This window comes from Teleopsis dalmanni, chromosome 1 (genome assembly GCF_002237135.1).
Source record: "Teleopsis dalmanni isolate 2A chromosome 1, ASM223713v2, whole genome shotgun sequence".
Taxonomy (NCBI): Eukaryota; Metazoa; Arthropoda; class Insecta; order Diptera; family Diopsidae; genus Teleopsis; species Teleopsis dalmanni.
Window position 1 is genome coordinate 212,975,014 of NC_051846.1, and position 10,412 is coordinate 212,985,425.

At 38.1% G+C, this 10,412-nt stretch overlaps 1 protein-coding gene across 1 annotated transcript; it reads left to right on the top strand.

Moving 5' to 3' along the window:
- The first annotated feature begins 1,575 nt into the window (after window positions 1-1,575).
- LOC119667221 lies at window positions 1,576-2,976 on the top strand. The gene has a single exon (XM_038076511.1). It carries the CDS (start codon window positions 1,576-1,578, stop codon window positions 2,974-2,976), a length of 1,401 nt encoding a protein of 466 aa, XP_037932439.1.
- Window positions 2,977-10,412: the final 7,436 nt, after the last annotated feature.

Genomic DNA, 10,412 nt, shown 5'->3' on the forward strand with positions numbered 1-10,412 from the left:
TCTCTGGATTGCTCTCGATTCTATGTGCGTCCTGCCGTGTTTCATCCACTTAAATTGTAGCAATTATTTTTCCTTTTTATGAGGACGCAAATGTGCCTTGTACTTTGTTGTGCATTTTTATTGCTTATTAATTCATTGGCGTTCAATAAGTCGGACATTGGCTATTAATGTACCACATAAATCAGGATTAATTTCGGTTAATTGGAAAAATTTCGTTCTGTTATTGTAATTTTAGTTGTCATTAATTGTGGATATTGGGCTTTGCTTTGGGAAAGGTTGTATTTTAATTGTTTCTGCATGTATATGAACAACAAAAAAGGATTCGAGAAGATACAAGGATAAATTAATTAGGTAGGACTAATACAAGTTTTATTACATTTAAAGATATTCAAGATAAATATACACTATAATCTTTAGGACTTTTCAAGTGAAAAATTGCTGTAGATGGTTTATGAAATCGCGTACTTATAAGTAAAGTCTACTTCTGCTGAAGAAATAAATCTAACTACTAGTTTAGAACTTCTTGTATAAAAAGAATCTGAAACTGAATTTCTAAGTCAAATCTTCGTAGTTCCTATTACATCCCAACATTAAAGCCTAAATCTATCGGTAGGTATGAGTATTTATCAGTATAGTTTTTAAATTTTTGGAGTAATCTTTACTGATTATTACTAATTATTTTATTTATTTATTTATGTATTTATTATTCAATATTATTGTGTTATTATTATATATTGTATTATTGCACTCATTAATTTACTCGTCACTACTAACTTACTATTGTAGTAAGTTAATTGTAGATCGGTATGTAGTGGTGTATTCTTAGAGGGAACCAAGGATCAATAGGAGATTAATAAGATAATTTAATAATTATATAAACATATTTATATATATTTTGATTTGCAGCTATCTGTTGTGATAATAATAGTCTATGATAGTGTGTAGTTTATAAATAAATATACTGATAGTGTATGAGTAGTGTATCCATCTCTTAGCACTGAAGAACTATGTCACGATCGGGGACGGGGGTGTTCTGTACCAGGCAACGGCCTGATCGCTTCCCACCTGGGGGAAGCCAGTCTTATCCTGGTCACAGCCATCCCAAGCATCTCACTACCTCCACGTGGTGTCCCTGGAAATTGTATGAAGCACCCGCCGATTACAAGCCAAAGTGAGAAGGCGCGATACGACCCGGTACGAACATGGACTACGATTGGAATACGCTTTTTTTCTCTATATATGATGATTATGGGCTGGTGGATATAGCTCTGGCACTTCAGTACAAAAGAGTGACATCTTGCGGAAATGGCTGCTGGTTAAGGTTATATCTATCTCCGTCCCGTTAAAATGTGGCAAATCTTCAGATACGTTCAACGCTATGTCACCATTAAGTTGGCTGCGCAGGCGCCAGTTGAAACAACTCCTGGCTAGCACCGTCTGGCTCTGTACTCAGTCACCCATAAGGGACTAAGTCAACCTTCCATGGACCTCACTCGAAGAAAGGGACCCATGGGGACATTAAAGTGACTGCACATACTGGCCGAGATAGCGGCTTGAAGTTGGGACCCATATGCCATGAATAACAAAAACTACAAAAACACTGAAAACAATCAAATAAACGACGACAACGATGACGTTGTAATATGCACCACCACCGAAGAAACTTCCACGCCTTTTAGGATAGGCTCCGTTATTAAGCGGACACCTCCATCAATATTAAGTAGCAACGAAACAGTAAATCGATCAACAACAATATTGAAAACAAATAAGCAAGAAGAAATACGAAAGAGCCAGCAACAACAACAACTTGCGAAAGATGTGGCTATTATTGATCTAGCACAAGAAACCGTAGTAAGTCAGTTAGCCAAGCGGTTAGGACAAGAAATTGACAGCCTCGTTCAATACGTCGAGCCACGTAACAATGTGCACAAAGATATAAAGAGAATGTGCAGCACAATTAAAAAGGCGCACACAAATCTCATCATGCACATAGAGATGAGTGAGTACAAAGCCAAGTCAAACATCACCTTGGTACAACAACGAGAAACGCCGTTGACAGCAAAACGAGACGCAACATCGGTATCGGCAAAAAGGACAAAATCCAAAATGAGTCCAAAAAAGCCTACAGAAGAAGCAACCAAATCACCTGATACTAAAAAGCGCAAATCAGACGCTGTGGCCGAAAGGTTGAACCAACCAGTAGAAGAATGGACGAAAGTACAACCAAAAAAGAAGGCATCCAATATAAAAAAGGGTAAATCAATAAGACCGCGAGCCGATGCCATCATCATTGAAAAAATGGAAAAAGAGATGTCATACGCTGAAATTCTGCGAACAGTGAAATCAAATGAACAACTAAAAAACCTAGGCAACAAGGTTAAAAAACTGCGCCGTACACAAAAAGGAGACCTGCTTATCGAGTTGAAAAAGAGCGAAAAAGCAGCAGCAAATGAATGTTGTGCCGCTATTGAAAAGGTTCTTGAAAACGTAGCCAAGGTGAATCTCCGGTCGCACAATGTAACCATCCAATGCAGAGGGCTTATTAAAGATCTGAACACTGATGACGAGTTATTCGACGCAATTGAAATGCAAGCAAAAGTGAAAAGACCTGATAAATGCACAATCAAAAGTAGGCGCAAAACGTACGGAGGGACAGAGTCCACATATCTAATGCTGCCAGCGGAAGATGCAAAAAAAGTACTGGCGCGCGGACATTTAATTGTCGGTTGGACTCGCTGTCAAGTTACAGAAGTTACTACACCACAAAGGTGTTTCAGATGCTGGGCATACGATCACTTAGCGCTCAAATGCAAAGGACCCGATCGCACAAATATCTGCAGACGATGCGGCAATGAAGGACACCGTGCAGCAAATTGCAATGATGCAGAAAAATGTGTCCTCTGCGAAGGTGCACATACAGCTGGTAGCGGAAAATGTCCACGATACAAAGAAGCATTACAGAAAATCAAGGCATGAAGATACTACAATTAAACATCAACCATTGTAAAGCTGCACAAAATTTACTGTGGCAAACTGTAGCAGAGAACAATATTGACATGGTCTTACTCTCGGAACCGTACGAAGATATACACTCACATTACTGGATTACAGATTCAGAGAAACAAGCGGCGATCTGGGTGACAAATAACAAAGCTTTACAAAGCAAGATAACAGCTCCTGGCAGAGGTTACGTATGGGTTAAACAGAATGACGTGTACTATGTGAGCTGCTACGCACCACCAAGATGGTCAATTGATTATTTCGCTCAAATGATGTGTTCATTAGAAAATGAGCTAAGAGGAAAGCGCCCTATAATCATTGCTGGTGATTTTAATGCATGGTCACGAACATGGGGCAGCCGGTACACAGATAAACGAGGAAAGATAGTTGAAGAAACCTTCGCTGCCATGAATCTGGTTTTGCTGAATACACCCGGCGTATTCACGTTCGCTTGTATTAGAGGACATTCGATAATAGATTTAGCCTTTTCCGATAGCATCACGGCAAACCGCACAAGATGGAGAGTAGATGAGTCAATATACACGCACAGTGACCATCAAGCAATAATGCTCGACACAAGCAAAACAAGATCGCACACACAATACAACTTAATCGCGCAAAGGAAATGGAAGAGATCAGTCTTTGATGCCGAAGCTTTCGATGTTATGTGGCAAGATGTGGAAATCGAAATCACTACTGCAGAAGAAATGGCAACACAACTGGCGAACCAAATAAACATCGCATGTGATGCATCGATGCCCAGATGCAGATACAATGGCAAAAGACAACCCGCATATTGGTGGACAGATCAAATAGCCAGCCTGCGTAGAGCGTGCATAACAGCAAGAAGAAGAGCGCAACGAGCAAGACGACGGCCAGATTTTGAAGAGCAGTACACCGAGTTTTGTACACGAAAACGCGACCTTAAACGAGCAATCCAGCAAAGTAAAGTCCGTTGTTTTACGCAACTACGTGATAGTACCGATGTCGATCCTTGGGGATTGGCTTATAAAACAGTAATGCGAAAGGTAAAAGGCCAGAGAGCCCCTCAACCAACTTGCCCTATCCTGCTAGAGCAAATCGTGCTTACACTCTTCCCCCCACAAGAGGAAGTGATAATGCAAGAGTACGCACAAATCGAGCAGGACAGTATACTGACAATAACAGCAGAGGAAGTGATCAACACGCTGTGCCGGATACACGACAATAAAGCCTCGGGGCCAGATGGAGTTCCCAATGTCGCTTTCAAAGCAGCGGTACGAAAAAACCCACAACTGTTCGCTGATATATATAATGCTTGCTTAAGAGAAGGAGTCTTCCCATCACAATGGAAACTGCAACGCTTAGTACTTCTTCTTAAACCAGGGAAGTTTCCTGATCAACCTTCGTCATACAGACCTCTGTGTATGCTGGACACAGCGGGAAAGGTCTTAGAACGTTTAATCTGTGATCGACTTCAAGAATATCTTGAAAACAACAACGGCCTGTCTGATATGCAGTATGGTTTTCGAAAAGCGAGATCAACAGTAGACGCCATCAGAAAAGTAACGTCCATAGCGCAAGTTGCATGCAGCGGCGGTTACACCCGAATGAAATACTGCGCAGTTATTACACTGGACGTGAGAAATGCCTTTAACTCGGCAAAGTGGCACAATATCCTGTTGGCTTTAGAAAGATACTGCGTTCCCGACTACCTTCTACGCATAATCAGTAGCTATTTCAGCGAGCGAACATTGCAGTACCAGACAGATAGAGGCATGAAATGCTATAAAATTACAGGTGGTGTACCACAAGGGTCAGTTCTGGGTCCAACGCTATGGAATGCTATGTACGATGGCGTGCTGCAACTCCAGCTTCCCGATAAAGCGACAATCGTTGGATATGCGGATGATATTGCACTGGTGGTAGTAGACAAGCACCTTGATGTATTAGAAGCCAAATGCAATGATGCTGCGGCGAGAGTGCAACACTGGCTTAATAAAGCCGGACTTGAACTAGCAGCACAAAAAACGGAATTAGTACTGGTTAGTGGCCGTAGAAAAAAGGAAGAAATGACTCTGTGCATTGGCGAGTGCGAAATAAAATCACAAGAGGCAATAAGATACTTGGGCGTTTTGATTGACTCGAGGCTTAGCTACAAGCAACATCTCTTAGCAGTGAGTGACAAGGCTGAGAAGGTTAATGGCGCATTGGCAAGAATACTTCCAAATATAGGTGGTCCACAAGGTGAAAGACGGCGGCTATTATCATTGGTAACAGATTCGATAATACTATACTCGGCTCCAATATGGGCAAATGCTACAGATAGCAACATCCAGCACGTTGCAAGGGCTCATCGACGCAGCGCACTACGAGTAGCGTGCGCATACCGCACAGTATCCGATGACGCAATCTGTGTTATCGCCGGAAAGATTCCAGTAACTATACGTGCAAACGAGTTAGGCCGGCTGTATCACACGCAAGGTGTAAAGCCATCTCAAGAAGAAAGAACTATTGAACGTGCGCAATCATTGCGAGAATGGCAGCAAAGATGAGAAGACTCCCTCAATGGCCGATGGACCTATGCATTAATCCCAAACATCGAGGTATGGTTCACAAGACCCCATGGAGAGCTGGAGTACCATCTCACCCAGATACTAAGCGGACATGGTTGCTTTTTGCATTATCTACACAGATTCAATTTGGCCGACAGCCCTATCTGCCCAAGTTGCCCGAATGAAGTAGAAAGTGCAGAGCATGTTGCCTTCAGCTGCACAAGATTTATTGAAGAACGCCAAATACTACAAGAAACCATAGGACGACCACCAACAATCGAAAACCTAGTAAGCGAAATGTGTTCGTCGAATGAAAAATGGAATGCAGTTAAATGGTTTGCTAACACAATAATGCGCAAATTACAAGATGCAGAAAGAGAGCGTAAAGCCCTTCAGCAACAACAACGAGAGCGTCATCCACAACCTCAAGTACCAGACCTGCAAAACACAGCTATGGACAACAACAGCAGCGGCAGTCAATAACACTAGCAATACAGACGTAAGACTGACTTACAAAACTATAGGTGACGGAAGTAAAATTCCAAATTAGTGGACAGAACAGCGTTTCGCTGCGCTGAAGAATGAATAAGACTAACGAAGTATGAGCTTCACGCTCAACTTTAAATATAGGGTGAGCTTAGTGCTCAATACGGCCTTCTGATGTTATACTTTACGGTGATTCCAGAAGGGTGACCCGTACGGACGAGAGGAGTTTTTAGTGGGTTAAAGTCCTACACTGACTTAGGCTTTCGATGCTTTTCTCCTAATCCAAAAAAAAAAAACAAAAAAAAAAAAACTATGTCACGATCAGTTTGGGATGCAGATGACTCTTGAATATGAACAAATATGAAGATTTCACTTATCAACATATTCATAAGTCACATTTTACTTATACAAAATAGTATATTTACTATTTTACTATTCTGAAGAGTATACTTGTTTTAAAGGCCGAAAAAATGTTCAATTGAATGATTTTTGTTTAGGTAGTTCTATTATTTCAGAGAACGTCCGTTTTAGTTCACCTTCCAGTAGTTTTAGTGAAACTCTGGTGAGCTGTAATTGACGCTTTATAATCGATGACGCGTCCTGGCTACTTCTGAAGCCAATAAAGCTTATTGATACATAACAGTGACTATCAACAAATTTTAAATAGAAGTAGCATTGTATGATAAGGATTACAATGCTTTAAAGACTTAGGGTGACATAAGTACTAAACAGAACATTCAAATATTCATGAGATAGTTATATTATTGTATTTTCTTGGGATGTATTAATATTCAAATATTATATAGTTTTTGTTGCTTTACTTCTCCTATGAATTATAATACGGTTATATTATCAAAGACTATAATATTATTTAATTTCAAAAATTCTGTCGTTTTGCGAAGAGGAAAGAAGTAAATGAACGTAAAACAAACAAATTCTATAGAAAATATCAGTCCGATTAAGAAAAAAGTGTCCTCTCCATTTATTGTGCAAAAGTCCTTTCTGCTCCCATTAAGTTTGAATGTAATAACTTTACTTCGAAACTATTATTGCTTTTCTACAGACTACATTTTTCATTTCTGTTATGCAAATGATGCCACAGGTTACTGCCTCCGGCGACTACTACTACTGATTTATGCTGCTCTGTGGCAACAGAACACATCTTAGCAGTTGCCATATTCCATTCACTCCGGCTACGTGACGTTCAGAAGTCTAAAAAGTAACTTGCAGTTTCTGTTGACTGCCAAAAATGCTGACTTCACTACGGATACCCTAATCTCCACTGACACCTGTTCAAGGTTTTATTCATTCTTTTTGAAATACAAAAAACGAAAAGAACTACAAGTCGCAGCTACTTTAAAAAAATTGACCTTTAACATTTCGTTGAAGCATTCTAAGCATCTTTCCTCCTTGGCGTCACGTGCAGTGGTGAGTCGAGAGGCAGGAATAGTCAAGACATTTTTGTTGAAGTTATAATTTAAAGATTTCATTTCTCTCTTGTTGAGGAAGTTGTAACTGTATTTTGTATCTGAAGCAAAGAGAAGTGAATTTGAGTGGAGTTGGATAAAATAAAATAACATCAGAACTATGTCCATAAAGTGTACAATGTACACTCGTGTACGAGTTGATTGTGCCTTTATCCTTGGCTGCAGCCACAGTCCCAATTTCGTGTCCACTTACAGTTGCAGTTGCAGTGTTTAACTTTTCCTTGTAAGACGAAGTCAGTGTTGACAGTTAACCTTTTCAAATCATCTTGACTTTGTGAAATTTTATTAAAAGCGACATTTAAGTGAATTAAAAATGGAGGAAGAAATGACAGAAAAAGAGCACCTATACGGTTTGCCTGGAGTTTGGAGTGGAGTTGTTGACTGTTAACTTGGATGGGAACTCAAATCAAACAGATGCTGTTTTTATAAATGAGATACTTTTGGTAAATGAAGTCTTACTTTAATTAATACCAAAAACATACTACAAAGCTGGGTTAAGTAGATAATTCCTCAAGTAAGCACAGATTTGATGTTGATTTACAAGGAATTATATTTCATTGAACTTTGCTCTTTTGTTGGAGACATGATTCATTAGCACTTCGGATATTTGAAGTTATACTCTTATTGTTTAGGAAATCGTTTTAACTAAATGAAATTGTTGCGTTTTTGATTAGCGTTACAGTGAAGGCAGTCATGATTAGTTTGTCACATCAGTTCGCTTTATTTGAAAAATATGTATGAAACTGAAAATGGTTTTAGTAGTCATAAATAGAGAATCGAGCTGTTGCTAACGAGACATATTTCAGATATATTTTATGAATTAATTGTTATATGTGCAATCATCTTCCACAATTTTAGCTTAAAGGATCTAAGAGCAAAAAAGAAATTACTAGTTTCAGAATCGTTTTAATTATTTACACTGCAGATTATATAAAACGATTATACAGGTATAGTGTCATCTTAGTCCTCTACGATGTTAGATTGAAAAAATCCAAATGTTGCACTTAGAGCAACTTTCCATTGCTCATAGTAAAAATATTTTCTTGAAGTTTCAAATTAATCGAATTAATTAATTAATTCAGCGGCTGATTAGGTACATGTTATATGGGGCCTCTTATTATATTACATAATTTTTTCTTATTGACAAATTTGTAAAATATTTTATATGTTTCTTTGGCGTAAGATCACATGTACTTGCATATTAGCGGCATTAACCTAATAAGAAGATTAGTGATTGAAGTAAAAATGCACAATAGTTTCCCATAAAGTAAGCTTTGTATCATCGCAGGAAAAATGATAATCTTATATTTTCAATTCAAGGCATTTTCTTATAAAATTACTCAACACTTATATGTGAATATAGAACCTGAATCCTAAAGTGGAGTAATATCGATCATTCATATATTGTGGCTCAGAAGTTCATTGAAGAAATTACTGGTCTTTTAAGATGAAAAGCTGAAGAAAATAGATTAAAAACAACGGTCGAGATAACCTTCATAACCTTAAAAAATTTCAATAAGTTAGCTTTATAAAGCCTTACTATAGTCTCAGTAGTTTCAGTCATAAACTATATAAAGCAATTCATAAAGAGTCAGTGACCTAACGGGATTCCACCTCTTCTTGTCATTTTAAAAATTATCTTTTGGTTTGTAATTAATTTAATTTAATTTTAAAACTTATTAAGTCAACATCAAATCCATATCAATTTTTGCAGTAACATCTCATAATAGCTCATTTCGGAATTCTACATTGCAATAGAGTGCCTCCAAGCGATTATATTTTTCTGGCACTTTGTTTTTGTACTCACACCTTTTCCCTATTAAATCAAAATTGTCGGAAATTTTGTACTGAATCATCTGAGGCGATCCACCATGGAAATTCGTTGCATTGCTTTCTTCTGCTTGAACAAATAAAATTCGACTAATTTATGCGGCAACATGTCTCAGCTTCGATTCCGTTCACTCATTTTAATTATAAACAATTGACGCTGTTGTTGTTGCTGTTGTTGTTGTTGTCGGTGCATGCTCCGATATAAAAATGTTGCAAGCAAGCGTAGCAACTACAAATGCCGTGAAATTTAACGCAACAACAACAATATTGACTCATGTTTCCCAACGCAAGAAGATACTCATTGTCTGTGTGGTTAGTTGCTGTGTTTGTTGTCGTTGTTGTTGTTGGTGTTGTTGCTGGTAATATTGAAAGCAATGTCTCTTCGGTATGGTTAATTAGGTGCGATACTTTTAATACGCGTGTAATTTACAACCGACAAATTGATGAAGCTGGCGATGCAGCATAAAAATTGATTTGTGGCCTTAACACCGCAAAGGCAGCCATAAAAAATGGATTCGGTGGCAGCAAGACAAAGAAGAAGAGCACTTGTGAGAGAAGGAAAGCAAACAACAGCAGCAATAGCAGCTGAAGTATTAGTAAATCGCTGAGGCTCAATGATGTTAGAGTTCTGTTTATTTTATGCTGTTTGTGTAGACCACAAGGGTTGACGAGAGCAGTGGAAGAAAAATTAATATTATAGGAATATTTAAAAAAAATAGGTGTGGAAATCTTAAGTGCTTAAGAATATTGAAAATCATAAAAAATTCGTGACATCTTTAACATTTAATTCCATTGAAATGATGATGACAAAGTATAGTAATACTTTAATTCTTCATTATAAATCAAACACAAAAATATAGAGAGATCATATCCCTCAGTACTCTACCGAGGCCTATGACCTTATCATATCTGAATTAACACTGTTATTACCACAGACATAGACATTATGATATATGAATACTGTTAATTAATACTGTTATAGTTCAAATACTAAATTACAGTTTTATCTTTTTGGGGTCTATTTACCCTAGTCCAGTATTTGTTCGGATTGGTAAATTTTTGGCAAGATTTTTGT

Excerpts from the sequence above, each read along its gene's own strand:
- LOC119667221 (XM_038076511.1), top strand. The coding sequence starts at position 1,576 with ATGAATAACAAAAACTACAAAAACACTGAAAACAATCAAATAAACGAC.